Raw genomic sequence first — 16777 nt, forward strand, 5'->3', positions numbered from 1 at the left:
GGCATTGCCATGAGCTGTGGTGTAGGTCACAGATGTGGCTTGGATCCAGCGTTGCTATGGCTGTGCTGTAGGCTGGCAGCTATAGCTCGAATTGGACCCTAGCCTGGGAACCTCCTTGTGGCATAGGTGTGGCCCTAAAAAGCAAAAAAAAAAAAAAAAAAAAAAAAAAAGTTATTATAGTGAAAGAAGAACAATGGGAAGAGGGATGTAGAGTGACGTCTGGGAGAAACCAGGCACAAGCTTCCAGGAGTTGTTTTCCAGTGGAGTCACCCACACGTGCCTAATTCCCCCAGCAAACATTGTGACAACACCTGTGAAATGCTGTCTACCAGGGAACCTCAGTAGAGACTCAGATTTTATTGGGGGCTGGTCACGAAGGCATTTGGTGTCCAGAATGGACCACAATTCCAGACTACCAGAAGGGAAGCAGATGTTCAGCATAAAGTCCCTTGTCTACACGAACAGTTTGAGCGCAGTCAGCCATTCTTACCAGTTGGGGTGTTCAGAATCCTCTCAGGATCCAAGTTCCCAGACACCAGCCAGTGGGCAACCTCAAAAGCAGGTGTTAGAAAAGGGCAGCCGTCAGGTCCACTGTGTTAACTTTTTTCTACATATGTCCTTGATTTGGTTGACAATTATTTTGTTTAGGATTTTTGCAGTTCTGAATCCCACCATTGTGATTTTTACTTATCCTATCTGCTCTGTGTTCCTTTTTCTCTCCTTCTTACCGTCTTTTGGATTAATTGTGGGTTTTTGTTTGTTTGTCTGTTTGTTTTGCTTTTTAGGACCACACTCATAGCATATGGAAGTTCCAGGCTAGGGGTCCGATGGGAGCTGTAGCTGCCAGCCAGTACCACAGCCACAGCAATGCAGGATCTGATCCACTTCTGCAACCTACACTGCAGTTCAAGTCAATGCTGGATCCTTAACCTGAGCAAGGCCAGGGATTGAGCCCTTGTCCTCATGGATACTAGTTGGGTTTGTTACTGCTGAGCCACAAAAGGAACTCCCAGTGTATTTTTAATTTTTCTATTTACTTCATTACCTTAAGGTAATGAAGTATGTAGTGGTATCCTAGAGAGTGTACCATGCACCCTTGACTTAATGCAGTCTAATATTAATTGGTATTTTTACCCTTTTCCCAGAGAATGTAAGAACTCCATTTAATATCCTCCCTAAACTTATATGCTATTGACATATATAGATATATAGAAAGATAGTCTTTTTTTTTTTTCTTTTTAGGGCTGCACCCATGGCATATGGAGGTTCCCAGGCAAGGGGCAAATCGGAGCTGTAGCTGCTGGCCTACACCACAACCACAGCAACACGGGATCCAAGCGGAGTCTGTGACTTATGCCATAGCTTACTGCAACACCAGATCCATAACCCACTGAGGAAGGCCAGGGATCAAACCCACGTCTATATGGATACTAGTTGCAGCCTACACCACAGTCATGGCAACACCAGATCCGAGCAGCATCTGTGACCTACGCTGCAGCTTGTGGCAACACCAGACCCTTAACCCACTGAGCGAGGCCAGGAATCCAACCTGAGTCATCATGGATACTAGTTGGGTTCTTAATTGCTGAGCCACAATGGGAACTCCTCAATTTTTTAATATAGTTACATTTTATAGCTCAGCATTAACACAGTGAAACTTTAGGGTTTTTTTTTTCCTCTATTTAAATGTCATAGTACATGTGAAATATTAAAATGAATGACATTTCCTGCTTATGTAATTTAGTGTTTGTAAAGCAAAGATTTTTGTCAGAGCCTCCTAGATTGGATATATGTCAGGATTTTTTATTAGAGGCTACATAGAAAGCTAAACCACATACAGTCGCCCCCCACCCCTCCCTGCCCATAGAGTTTGTTCTGCCTTTGGTTTCAAGTTCTCCTTTCTTCCATGACTCTTGTCTTCTGTCTCTTTGTTTTGGGCTTTCTTTTTCGATGAGTAAAGTCTTTGATTTCACTGCACTTTCTGTCTCCTTTACTGTCACCTAGGCTATTTGCAGTTCTTTCTAAACTTTTCACCTTTCTAGTCCCTTGTTACTTCTTGGATTTCACTCAGAAAGTTCAGACATTTATAAAGATCAACTAATCAGAGTGCTTTAGGTTAGCAAGCCAACAACTCAGAGTATATGGGACACTGTCTTTGACTCTTCAGGCTGTGTTTGTTGCTGCTTACTGGTCAAAGGTTTTTATCACTCAGAACAATCTTAAATTCTTAACCTGCATCAGAGGTCTAGTCTTTGGATAAGTGAGGTTTTACTGTTAAGGTAGTTGTGATTTTGGTCAGCGTACAATTTAATCATATCGACGTACTGAGATTCTCTTTTTAACATCTTTCTTCTGCAAAGAATGAAAAAATAATAGAACAACAACTTCTTGTGGATCAACTGAGTGAAGAACTAACAAAACTTAACCTGTCAATGACTTCTGCAGTTAAGGAAACTTGTGGAGATGGGCCAGATGCCAGGATACCCGAAAAGAGACCATATACTGTACCGTTTGATACTCATTTGGGGCATTATATTTATATTCCAGCAAGATCAGATTCCAGGAAGGTAAAGTCTAAGCATTAATCTCTTTCTTATTTTGAGATTTCAAAAATACTATATGTTAATGTAATATCACAGTGTATTTATATAGTCTCAACTTTTACTGCTTGGTTTCATAGACTTTTGTGTATACTCTTTGTTTGTTTGTTATGTATACTTTTTTTTTTTTTGCTCATGCCTGCCAATGGCATGTGGAATTTCCCAGGCCAGGAATCAAACCCGTGCTACAGCAGCAACCCAAGCCACTGCAACGACAACACCGAATCCTTAACCCTCTACACCACAAGAGAACTCCTGCTCTTTCTTTTAATCTTGCTTCTTTTTAATACAAAAAAATAATATATAGGAAAATGTAAAGTTATATTTGGAAGGAATAGTTGAAGATAATGCTTACGTTTATCAAGGAGAAAAAAGCTAACCCTTTGCCATCGTAGTTTCAAATATGACTAAGTCTGTTATCTTCATGAATTTTTTTCTTTAATCATACCAAGTTGATGAGGTTAGAGGTTGATGAGGTTACTTTGACTTATTTGGTTTGATTATTTTCAAAATGATATTGCATGTAAGTCTTGCCAAGCTGACATAATCAAGACTATATAGAAACTAGTATGAGATTTCATTTTAGTATTTATTTATAAAAATATGTGTGTGAGTGTTAAATATATGCAAACACAGATTTCTCTTGAAAAATCAAGAAATCTCCACTCTAGAAAACACTAGTTAGGAATTCCCATCATGGCTCAGCGGTAACAATCCCAACTGGTATCCATGAGAATGTGAGTTTGATCCCTAGCCGCACTCAGTGGGTTGAGGATCCAGCATTGCCATGAGCTGTGGTGTAGGTAGCAGATGTGGCTTGGATCTGGCATTGCTGTGGCTGTGGTGTAGTCCAGCAGCTACAGCTCTAATTTGATCCATAGCCTGGGAACTTCCATATGCCATGGGTGTGGCCCTGAAAAGACAAAAAAAAAAAAAAAGAAAGAAGACTAATTAGCATATTCATGAATTTTAGTTTCTGTTTATTTATTTATTTATTTTTGGCCACATCTACGTGCAGAAGTTCCTGGGTCAGAGATCAAATCTGTACCACAGCAGTAACCAGAGCCACTGCAGTGTGAAAATACCAGATTCTTAACCCACTGAGCCACCAGGGAGCTCCCTGTTTATTAATTTTGTGAAGGGAAATGACTTGAGATCTATGTGTTGGTTACAGTCAGAGGGATAAGAAATATGACAGGTGTTAGACTTTGCAATCAGGTAGGCTTGGTATGAACACCAGCTCTATCATGTAGGCCTAGATGTGTGACTAAACCTGTGTGAACCCCAGGTTCCTTATCTGTCAGAATGGGGGACATGGTGGATGTATGAAGGATTACATGAGGTGGTGACTCTGAAAGTACATAGTACACTGCATTCTCAAACACATGTTCATGAGGTGTCTCCTATGTCATAGTCTCAGTGCCTCAGAGTGCCAAGACAACAGCTCTGATTAGACCCCTAAGCTGCAAACCTCCATGTGCAGTGGGTGCGGCCCTAGAAAAGGCAAAAAACCAAAAAAAAACAAAAAAAAGTTTAAACCATTGTCATTATTAATTTTTTTTTAGGGCTACACCCGTGGTATTTGGAGGTTCCCAGGCTGGGAGTCTAATTGGAGCTACAGCTGTTGGCCTACACCACAGTCACAGCAACGTGGGATCTGAGCCACGTCTGCAACCCACAAACATTGCTCATGGCAATGCCGGATCCTTAACCCACTGAGCGAGGCCCAAGATGGAACCCGAAACCTCATGGTTCCTAGTTAGATTCGTTTCCGATGTGCCACAACGGGAACTTCTGTCATTATTAACTTTTGTTAAACTTTCTAGAATTATTGACATTTTTTTCTTGGTTGAATACATGGTAAATTTTCATAGAACATTTGCGAGCAAAGATAAGTTCTTTGTAGGATTCAATTTGGATATTTATTAATTCAACTTAATAGTTATATATCAAATCTTCTGTTAAAATTTTTTATTATTGGCTAGTAGTGAAAGAATTTCCTGTTTCTGTCATTCTTTTGTTTTTTTTAATAACTTTTTTTCTGATCATCAAAGTTAGACCTATTTATTATCTCTCTCAGCTTCTGTTTCTCTCTCTTTTTTACTAGACATTCACACACACACACATTCACACATATACACATATTCTTTGAGGAGCCAGAGCTCCATGGGCTCTTGAGAAGGGGGTAGACCCTTCTATTCTTACCTCTAATTTTGTGATTAGGCCTGAAATAGCTGTGACTGGAATAAAGACTTCCACAGTTATTGTTTCAGATTAGCAGATTCTTTTTTAAAAAAAAATTAGTTAATTTTATTACTCCCTTTCACTTTCAGGGGTCCTAGTTTGTTTTTGTTTTTGTTTTTGTTTTTTGCTATTTCTTTGGGCCGCTCCCGCGGCATATGGAGGTTCCCAGGCTAGGGGTCGAATCGGAGCTGTAGCCACCGGCCTACGCCAGAGCCACAGCAACGCGGAATCCAAGCCGCATCTGCAACCTACACCACAGCTCACGGCAACGCCGGATCGTTAACCCACTGAGCAAGGGCAGGGACCGAACCCGCAACCTCATGGTTCCTAGTCGGATTCGTTAACCACTACGCCATGACGGGAACTCCAGGAGTCCTAGTTTGGAAAGCATACTGTGTGGTTAATATAATTAACAACCTGGCATGCTTAGGAGAGGTCAGATATACTACAAGATTTGTAGCTCACTCTACAAGCAATCTCAGTTCCCTTGTGACCACGTGGGATTGAGATGTAGCAGAAAGAAAGAACTAGTGAGTTTGCCAAAAGATTGCTGTGACATAGAAGGAAAAGTCCCTACTGGATGAAGTGCCTATTGTGGCTCAGCAGAAATGAACCTGATTAGTATCCATGAAGACGCAGGTTCCATCCCTGGCCTTGCTCAGTGGGTAATGATCCGGCGTTGCCATGAGCTGTGGTGTAAGTTGCAAACTCGGCTCAGATCCTGCGTTGCTGTGGCTCTGGTGGAGGCCAGCGGCTATAGCTCTGATTTGACCCCTAGCCTGGGAACATCCATGTGCTGCTGGTGTGGCCCTAAAAAGACCAAATCCGGATCAGAGAAACAGCATTATGTTGAGAGACAGGAACACTTCTTCTCCAGGGCTCTCTCCACTATGGAGGAACATATGTATTCAAATTAGCAAATCTTAGTTTTGTTTTTAAAATTTTCCTTCTGCCCCCCAAAGAACCCTCCTGGTCACTAAGAGAAGGGGGAAAAAGAGAAAATGCCAAGGAATATGTTCATAGTTTTGAGAGTTCTCTTGCCCCCACTATTTGCCCAGGAATCCTGGCCACCTCTCTTGCTTGGGCTGGTGACTGCAGCAGGCTTGAAGAGGCAGGCTTGCACAGGAAGACACAGAGCGTGCCAAGCCTGGTTCACGTCCTATTTCCTGTTCCATTTTCTGGAATGAAGGGAAGGTTTCAGATGAAACACCAAAACTAGCTGAGTGAAGCCAAAGATGACGTCTGAAATCCCATTTCATTTTTTCCTGGATTTCTGTCTCCTTGGCAGCTCTAAAATTTTCTTTAAGAGTTTAGCTCTAATGTTTTCTTGAAGTAAAGATAGTCTGACAAGGGAAGTATCTCCTTAGCTTAAAGTACTTTAAAAGGAAAAGGGGAAAATGGCTTAATTGGTTTTTAAATTGATCACGGAGAGAGCGATTTTTTTTTCTTATATGCTTGTTTATAGGTATTGGAGGGAAAGAATGAGAAAATCATTTATTTTGAAAGTATCTTATTTATGTTATATATATATATGTGTGTGTGTGTATATATACTTTTGTAGCTAGCATTTCTCACTTAATCACAAACACTTGAAAGTCATTATTCTATAATATATCATGATTTTGATGGCCGAATAATATTTATCCTAAGCACATACCATTGTTACTTTTTCCTGTTGTTGCACATTTAACTGTTTTCAGCTGTTTCTTAATCTAAAAGTCTTAACACCAAAATGGGATTGTAGGACTTAGGTAGAAATCTTAAAGAAATTGCCTCTCACAACTAAATAGTATAATTTACCAAATTTATAGGAAAAAAGAGAAAGTAATTCATGTGCCTCAACAGATACCAGAAACTCATCCAATGAAATGTAAAACTGAATCTAGATTTTACCTTGAAGAAAAAATATAAGAGGTTTCTGTTTTCTTAACCTGATATAATTAAAAACAATATCCAGGATTATACATACCATAAAGGCACTTTATTTATTTATTTTTTTGTCTTTTGTCTTTTCTAGGGCTGCACCTGTGGCATATGGAAGTTCCCAGGTTAGGGGTCTAATCGGAGCTGTAGCTGCCGGCCTATGCCACAGCCACAGCAATGCCAGATCCGAGTCAAGTCTTTGACCTACACTACAGCTCACAGCAACGCCGGATCCTTAACCCCCTAAACGAGGCCAGGGATCGAACCTGCAACCTCATGGTTCCTACTCGGATTTGTTAACCACCAAGCCATGATGGGAATGCCCCAAAAAAGGCACTTTAGAAGGAAGAAAATTACAAAGGTGGTCCCAGTCATTACTTAATGTTTAAAATACTATTACAAATGCTACCATTTTTCATTGATTGTAGGGTACATTTTTTTCACATTTTATCATTTTTGACGGCAGGATATGTTTCATAATTGATGGTATGTCATAGTTGACAGCTTTTTTTCTTTCTTCATAGTACAGAAATAATGGTATGTCTTATGGTTGAGGACATTTTATATTTGATGAAATATGGTATTATGGAAAGGAAATAAAAACAATGGGTAAATAATATCACTTTCAGTACTTGACATAATTGTAGAGAAAACCAACCAAAATGTTCTTAAGGGACATATTTAAAAAACAACCTAGAATCTCCAGATTCACAAAAGTGGAAATGTTTGTAAAATCTTTTCTCTTTTTCCTGAATGAATTACATTTTTATTAAGTCACAAGATTCTTATACATTAAGCACCATATCCTATAAATTAAGAGCCTCTTCATATTTCACTAAGATTTTCTCTCTCACACAGAGGCCATTTTTTCTCACAAGGTAATTAATTTGTTTTGCTTTTTAATCACTCTTTTGTGTACATTGTTGCTTATGGTATAGCAGGGCTGTGTGAGATGTGTCTGCTGAGCTTTGACCAGATTCCCTTGCTAGCTAAGCATTCACTCCAGCAGAACACACCAACTTCACAGGAGCAAAAGGATAAATTACATCTCATGAACCTTCGGGAACTCTCACATTAAAGTACAGAGTTGAATATCTAAAAGCGACAATCTATGGTAAATGAGTTACTGCACATCTGATGAAATAAAATCAAATGCATCACTAATGAGAGGAGATTATCTTACAGTATGATGACTGAGAATATTACGTTCAGGTCAGGGTACAACACCTCAAGTCAAATTAGATTATTTTCGGAGAACGGTCAAGTTGCTGAAGACCTTGGGGAAAATCTGAAGTAACTCTAAATTTACTCTGATTCAGAGGGGACATGATGACTCTTTTCAAATATGTGAAGCCTTACCATTATTGTCAGACTTTTCTCCAAAGCTAGGACCAATGAGAAGTGCTAAGGGAATATAAGGAGAACTGTCCAAGTGATATGAGAGGTCCCAGGGCTTGTGAGGGCCCCCCACAGTGAATTTCTTTAAGCAGAGGTTGATTAAATGATAATTTGCAGTATTATAGAGATGAGTCAAACATAGGATGAGTTGAACTCTAATCTTTATAAAGTTCTGTCCAGTCCTATTGCAATATAATTCTAGGTACAAATGGTTAGAATAAAAAAATTGCCTTCTGGAGTTCCTGTTGTAGCACAGTGGGTTAAGAATCCAACTGCAGTGGCTCAGGTTGCTCCAGAGGCGTGGGTTCAATCCCTGGCCTAGTTAAGTGGGTTAAGGGTCTGGCATTGCCACAGCTGTGGTGTAGGTTGCAGCTATGGCTTGGATTCAATCCCTGGCCTGGGAACTTCCATATGCTCTTCGGTGCAGTCATAAAATTAAAAAAAAATGCCTTCTACTGGGATACCTCTCCATTATCTGAATTATTAATCAGCTTATTGAGTGTTTACATTGTGGTTACTACTGTTTGGGGTATGGTTGAAAATGCAGGAATAGCCTTACTGGGGAGCGGAGAGTGCAGAAGCAACTTGAAGGAAGCAGGACCCAATACTTTGGTAGAAAGGGGCGGATTATAGAAGGTTTTATGAGCCAGAAGGGGCAAAGGACCATTCTTTTGGGTGGAATGACTCTTAAGGAATTAATTTCCTGAATATTACTCATTTGGTGTTCATTAGTAAGCTGAGCCATTTGGTTTTCTTTGTAAAAGGAAAATTTTAAAACAAGTTGCAGTTCCAGAGAACAACAAAAGTTTCATCTGTTCCTGAAGTAATACCTGCCCCTGAGACACAACCAACACCTCCTTTAGTAAAGAGAAACCTTGAATCCTGTCATTTAGGGTGCAAATGGCCATGCTGGGTAACAATGTACTTGTTAGGCAGATACTTCTTGAACTGGTTCTTCTGCAAATGATTCCCCTCCCCTCCCCTCCTCACACCCCCGAATTCAGAGGCCACCTGGAAAACATTATCCCTCCATCCATCATGGTGCTGATGTGACAAGTGGTCTCATTTTGTGCAGTGGAGGCACAAAAATCAGGTATCAAGGACTATTGAGAAGGGAGAAGGGAGTTCCCTGGTGGCCTAGTGGTAAAGGATCCAGTGTTGTCACTACTGTGGCCAAGTGTTTGATCCCTGGCCTGGGAACTTCCATATGCCATGGCAGCAACCAAAAAAAAAAAAAAAAAATTGAGTATCAGGTAGGCTTTTCTGGGACGGGGTATGTGAGGAACCTACGTCAATTGAATATTAAACACCATGCGATATACACATTCCACTATATGTTGTAATTTGAATAGCTTCTGATTTATGTTAACAGTAAATTAAATATCTTCTCTAAGAGCTTATTATTTACCTTTTTTGAGAAATCGCCCTGAAGTTTGGTTAGAGAGAAGTGGCCAAAAAGGAAACTAGAATAAAAGTATAAAGGCAGTTTCTAATTCATTGTTCACTGTTTTCCAAGGTCAGTTTTTGAGAACCTAAGGTGTATTGCCAATAGAAACATGTTATAATAGAGAAAGTTAGCCCATGAAAACTTAGCCAGGTAGCTCATGAAAATCTATTTATCCTATGGTATGTATTAAGTATGTCACTTAGAGCCTTAATTCAGCTATCCCTGACTACCACGTGTAAAGTCTGAATAAATACATTCAAATTTCAAATCAGAACTATTGTAGCCATGGGCTCAGGATTTCTTCCTGTGACAGATTTGGATGGGGGGGATTGCAGATCATTAGCAACACTGCAGTTCTTCAAGTGTTCAGAACTGGGAGGATGGGGTGGGGCAGTTGTCTCCTATTACACCACATATGGGCTCCACAGTTGTTGGGGAGTGCTGTATTTAAGAGCTGTTTTGTTTCTATTCATGCCTCTTTTTTTTTTTTTTGGGTCTTTTTAGGGCTGTACGTGCGGCATGTGGAAGTTCCAAATTGGAGCTGCAGTTGCTGGCCTATGCCATAGCCACAGCAACACTAGATCTAAGCCGCATCTGTGACCTACACCAGAGCTCATGGCAATGCCAGATCTTTAACCCAATGAACAAGGCCAGGTACTGAACCTGCATCCTCATGGATACTAGTCGGGTTTGTTACCGCTGAATCACAATGGGAAGTCTTGCTTTCATTTTTGAATGATATTTTCCATGAATTATAAATTGAAGCTAGAAGAGCTTTCCAGAAGAGAGAAGGAAGTTTGTGTCCACGAGGCGCCATAGTATTATGAAGTGAATTTTGATTTTTTTTGTGGGGGATGGGAAGTGTACGTTTTCAGTGGTTGGTTATTTTAAGAGTACCTATCTGATCATCTCTTTAAAAAATTTTGACTGATAGGATAAAAATAGACACTTTAAAAATCACTTTTTTTGTTGTTGGGTGGGGAAATCCCTTGTAAGGTCTACACAAGTCCTTCTGTGTACTCTCTGGATCGACTAGTTGCTGGATTTCGAACACGAAGTCAGATGCTTCTGGGTCACATAGAAGAACAAGATGAAGTCCTCCACTGCCGATTTTCTGATAACAGTGATGATGAGGAATCAGAAGGTCAAGAGAAAGCTGAAATTAGGTATGTTAATGTAGACTGATTTAATAAACATAATTACATGATGTAATAAGTATATGCAGATGTAGGTTTTTTAAAAGTGTATCCTTCCCATGTAATCTAAGAGTAGGTGATTTTTTGCTACATGAACTGTCAACTGTTATGAAACCAGCGTTTAAACACAAGTCATTGGTCTAACAACTGTAAAATAATTTTTTATTTAGAGCTTTTATGGTGGATGAATTTTAATTTTCAGAGAGAATAATTTTGGATTTCTTACCTTTGCTGCCACAGTGGCAACAAACATGATGAATTTTCCACTGGGTCCAGGATGGTGGGGGGGGTATCTTTTTATTTTGTGGAATATTAGCAAATTGTTTACATAATTCATTATTTTCTTTTTATAGCCATATGGAAGTTCCTGAGCCAGGGGTCAAATCGGAACTGCATATAGAAGTTCCTGAGCCAGGGGTCAAATTGGAGCTGCAGCTGTGGTCTATACCACAACCACAACAATGCCAGATCTGAGCTGCATCTGCAACCTATGCTGCAGTTTTTGGCAACGCTGGATCCTTAACTCACTGAGTGAGGCCAGGGATCGAACCTGCATCCTCACAGAGACAACGTCAGGTCTTTAACCCACTGAGCCACAACAGGAACTCCTATAATTTACTATTATTATTATTATTATTATTATTATTATTGGTCTTTTTAGTGCTGTACCTGTGGCATATGGAAGTTCCCAGGCTAGGGGTCACATAAGAACTATAGCTGCTGGCCTACGCCACAGCCACAGCAATGCCAGATTCAAGCTGAGAGTAAGACCCACACCACTGTTCAGGGCAATGCCAGATCCTTTAGCGCACTGAATGAGACCAGGGGTCAAACCCGTATCCTCATGGATACTAATAGGGTTCATTACAGCTGAGCCATGATGGAAGCTCCCTATAATTCATAATTTTAAAAATAATTTTGGGGGAAACTCATTGAAGAGCACATTAGAAACCACTAACAGATAAGTTACCTTTGATCCTGATCTTTTTTTTTAGACATAGAGGTTGCTCATGGATTCAAAAGCCAGGCTCTGTTTGTTCTCTTGTTGAATTGAATGATATTCAGGATCAAACACAAAAGTCAGGATTGGAGAATGAAGGTACACAGACTTTCTCAAGTAACTTAGATCTAATATTTATAAGACACCTCTCTTTTTCTGCAGGCACTAATTTAAGAAGCATCTAGGAATTCTCAGAGACAAAAACTTGGTTAGGAGTGCTTTCCTGCCTTTTCCTTTATGTTCTGTGCTCTAAACTCTGATTTTTTTTTGTTCCTTTTTACTCCTTAATAAAAAAGTTTTCTCACAGATCAATTCTAGCTAGAATTATAGGCTAAATCTTTCAGAATGGGGAATTTATATTCAAACCTGAGTTAATATACATTATACTCTTGGCTACTTTAAAATACATCCTAAGGAATTTATGAGGTATCTATTACTTTGCTGGCATGCATGCCTACCATTAGTGATATATTTGGTATTAGAGCCAACTTAGTCTACTGGGTGCTTGTAATGTTCACAATTGAGAATTTTTATGCATCAAAAAACAGCATCCAAAAATGTTTATGTAGCAAAAACTACAGTAGGATATTTTAGCTCATTTCTCTTGGACTATGAGTGCTCAAAACATGAAGGGTAAGAGTACAGAGAATATAAATAATGTGATAAGTCCTCCACTGTGAAAATAGAGAGCATCTTTTTAAGAGCCTGTGCATGTGATATTAAAAAATTAACTATATGTCACAAATGAAACTAAAATACATTTAAAAATAGATAAATAGTTTAGACAAGTGCTACCCAAGTAGCCATCCTTAAACTGTTTTGTTACTGGTCTACAACAAGGTAAGAAACTTATATCACCGTGTAAGTCAGTGCACCAGCTCCTTCATTGAGGGGGTCTCGCTATGAAAAAAATGTCAGCTGAACTAAAGTAATGGCATGGTTGATTTACGTTCTGGTGCAAGACAGTAACAAACAGTATGGGACCAGACTCTGATTAGCCTGCATTCTCTGATTAGAATAATACCATAAATGAATAGGAAAAAATTCAAACCTCTACCCATCTGGAGATTTTACACCTTTCTCAAATAACTCGGGTTAAAGAAAAACTTTCATTGCAGTATATCTAAAGGCAATGAAAAACTGTGTACCAGAACCTACAGATTATTACTATGTTAACTTTATATATATATAAAGGAAAGGAAAACGTACTGTTAGCTGGAAAACTAAAGCCCCAATTGCCATGTATTTTTTTTTCCTTTTTTTCCTTCTGCTTGTCTCTTCTGTGTTACCTCTAGACTGCTTCTGTGTCTACTTTTCTTTTTTAATTCTGCTTCTGTTGAATATTTCTGAGCAGATAGTTTCCTCAGTTTTGTTTCTTTTAAAGATTTAAAGATTGAATGTCTCCAGGAGAGTCAAGATTTGAATTTGCAAAAATTAAGGAATTCAGAACTCATACTGACTGAAGCTAAACAAAAAATGAGAGAACTTACTATAAACATCAAGATGAAGGAAGATCTGATTAAAGAATTAATTAAAACAGGTAATAATATCCTGTGAATCAGCTTATATGAAAAAGAAAAGCTTTCTAAAGTTGCTTCTGATGTAGCATTTATTTATTTATTTTTTTGGCTTTTTAGGGCTGCACCCACGGCATATGGAGGTTCCCAGGCTTGGAGTCTAATCAGAGCTACAGCTGTGCCACAGCCACAGCAATGTCAGATTGAGCCGAGTCTGTGGCCTACACCACAGCTCTTGGCAACACCGGATCCTTAACCCACTGAGCGATGCCAGGGATCAAACCTGCAACCTCATGGTTCCTAGTCAGATTCCTTTCTGCTGAGGCACAATGGGTACTCTGTAACATTTAATTTTTGATGCAGAGGACTCTCTACTTTAGCTGGGTATTTTGTGTAACAAGGTATGTTCATTCTAGAGCCAATATGTGGAGGTTAATTATTGAAATACCTTTGTTATGTTTGATTTCATCTGTGAATTCTTCTAACCAGTGGGAACTCCATGTTGTACTGAAAGTCTATGGCACTTAATATTTTTTTCACCTTTTTTTTTTTTTTTTTTTTTGGCCACCCTGCAGCATATGGAGTTCCCGGGTCAGGGATTAGATCCGAGCTGCAGTTGCGACCTACACCCCAGCTTTGGCAATGACTGATCCTTAACCCACTGTGCTGGGCAGGGATCAAACCTGGGTCCCAGTGCTCCCACAACACCACCAATGCCACTGCGCCACAGCGGCAACTCCTGTTTTTTTTGCTGTTTTTAAAGAAACATTATACTAGGCATCTGGGAATAAGTCTGAGATGTTTTTCTAACTCATTTTAGTAAGTACTTATTTTAAATTTGAGTCTTTATTGTCTTGGCTAGTTCATTTTTAACATTAGTTATAAGCTTAATAATTTACATGTAGATAATTTTTATTTTTCTAAAGATGTAGGGATTTGTCCTTGAGAGCTGTTCTCTTGAGTGAGCCAAGCTTGCAGCTCTTCCCCTTGGTCTCAAATCCTGCCAGGTTGGGTGATGTGCCACATCCTCTCCTCTCCCTCAGCTACATTAGGCTTGTCCTAAAATGCACATTTCTAGCTTTTGGGTTTTTCCCCCACTAATATACTCAAAGTGTAAGCTATTCTGAAGTGTAAGCTACTCAAACTTGGCTACTCTGCAGTTCAGTAAAGAATTGAAGGAATAAGACACACTAGCATTTCCCCCCCCCAGTTCAAATGCAGACAGCTCTCTGGTCACGTTTGGGGGAACTGAGGGAAATACTGTCTTCCTCTTCTTCAAGCCCAACGCTGTAATCACACTCCAACCACACGAATTGTGGGTCCCAAGTCCTCTGCAGCAAGGAGACACCTGCCGTCCTTCCATGTCCTTTGTCCTGCAAGTTTGCTTTCTGGCCGTCGGTCCTACTTTCTCAGTGTTCTGTTCCTCAGCTGCTGTCCAAAGCATTTTCCTTCCTCATTCCTGGTGACCTGTGTGCTCTACATTATCCTAGCTCATTATCCCAGGTGTAGAATTTTGACCATGCCCCTTCCACACAGACAGGATCCTTGCCAGTAAATCTCTCTTAGGAGTATCTAGGAAATGATTTAGGATTGGTTTTGTTTCCTTTTCCTTTTACAGCTGTACCCACGGCATATGGAAGTTCCTGGGCTAGGGGTCAAATCAGAGCTGCAGCTGCCAGCCTACACCACAACCACAGCAACACCATATCCAACCCGCATCTGCCACCTACGCCAAAGCTTGCTGCAATGCCTTAATTCATTGAGGCCAGGGGTCAAATCTGCATCCTCATGGACATGATGTAGGTTCTTAACCTGCCATGATGTAGGTTCTTAACCAGTCCCAGATGTCATAGCATCACCTATACATACTTCAATAAGCGTCTATACAGAACATAGAAATAACAAAAAAGTCACTACCACATCTAACAATGTTAATATCTGCCAGACCCTATTCAGACTTGCCCAACTGTCTCGAAATATCTTTTGCAATTAGTCTATTATAATCACAACTCAAAGAAGGTCACAATACATCTTATTGTTATGTCTCTTAAAAATCCTTTAATTGAGAGCTGGCCCCCTCTCCTTTATATTTTCACTTGAATTTGTTGAAGATGAGTTCTTCTTATATGCTTCCCGTGTGAATATTTAGAACATAGAGAAAAATAGAATATAGATACTTCTATATCTCTTTTCATTCTAAGCCCAGTTACTGACCCTAAAAACTTGGTTTTGATTTGTTCTGAATAGTAAACTGTCCCTGAACTAGACTAGCAAACTTGTGGCAGTGGGAAGTAAGAGTCTGGAGTTCATGGGATGAATAATTACCAGGCACAGGTTGTTAGACTGGTTTACTGAAAATCTCTCTCTCTTTTTTTAGGGCCTCACTTGTGGCACATTGAAGTTCCTAGGCTAGGGCTTGAATCAGAGCTGCAGCTGCAGGTCTACACCACAGCCATAGCAATGCCAAACCATGTCTGCAACCTACACTATAGTGGGCAGCAAGGCCAGATCCTTAAGCCACTGAACGAGGCCAGGGACTGAACCCGCATTCTCATGGACACTATGTCAGGTTCTTAACCCACTGAGCCACAATGGGAACTCTGAAAATCTCTAAATTTTTTAATAAAATGAGTTATTGAACCAAACACACTATCAACTGTCTTCTGGCTCTCCAATTCTATGATGTGACTAACTTTAAAATTCATCTGGGGAGTTCCCATTGTGGCTCAGTGGTAACGAACCTGACTAGTATCCATGAGGACATGGGTTAGATCCCTGACCTCACTCAGTGGGTTTAAGGATCTGGCATTGCCATGCACTGTGGGGTAGGTCACAGATACATCTCAGATCCCACATTGCTGTGGCTGTGCCTGTGGCGGAGGCTGGCTGCAATTTCAGTTCAACCACTAGCCTGGGAACTTTCATGTGCCAAGGGTGCGGCCCTAAAAAGCAAAAAAATTTAAAAATAAAATAAAATTCATTTGACTACTGTGTTTTAATAAATCTAAGATCCCATAAATTGGTTAACACACCAATATTTTATGAACCGCTAAGAAAAAAAACACAGTGCCAGCTATACCAGGAAAAGATGTTAAAATGCTACGGATCTTAAGATGCATCCTCATTTCAGAGAGACATTAAAATGTGAAAAAGTATGCTAAAATTGATGAAATGTAGTATAATTGTCATTGTTATTTATTTTGGCCGAAGTAGCTATTGTCTGGGGAAGTCTTCACTGAGAGGGCTTTGAAAAGTAAGCACGCATTCACCCTTTTGCTAATCACCACCTCTAAGGGTCTTCAGGAAAGCTCTAAACTGCCTTTGGTTAGAATGAGCAAGAAGAAGACCTTCTCTGTGTAGGTTTAGGTCTCCTCTATTTTAAGGCAGCCAGGAAGGTACCAGGCTACAAAGTTAGCTTGTTTAGTGAAAGATCTCATGGTGGGATAAGTACC

The 16777-nt window shown here is 39.8% G+C and overlaps 1 protein-coding gene across 5 annotated transcripts in view; it reads left to right on the plus strand.

Annotated features, from left to right (window-relative positions):
* The window catches only part of KIF27 (kinesin family member 27), a 91768-nt gene that overhangs the window by 28011 nt on the left and 46980 nt on the right, over positions 1-16777 (plus strand). For all 5 annotated transcript variants that reach the window (XM_021064656.1, XM_021064653.1, XM_021064655.1 and 2 more), the window contains exons 6-9: positions 2361-2567; positions 10609-10778; positions 11804-11907; positions 13193-13348. In XM_021064656.1, the coding sequence (XP_020920315.1) occupies positions 2361-2567; positions 10609-10778; positions 11804-11907; positions 13193-13348 (637 nt within the window). The remainder of the gene's footprint in view (positions 1-2360; positions 2568-10608; positions 10779-11803; positions 11908-13192; positions 13349-16777) is intronic.

Source organism: Sus scrofa, chromosome 10 (assembly GCF_000003025.6).
Source record: "Sus scrofa isolate TJ Tabasco breed Duroc chromosome 10, Sscrofa11.1, whole genome shotgun sequence".
Classification (NCBI taxonomy): Eukaryota; Metazoa; Chordata; class Mammalia; order Artiodactyla; family Suidae; genus Sus; species Sus scrofa.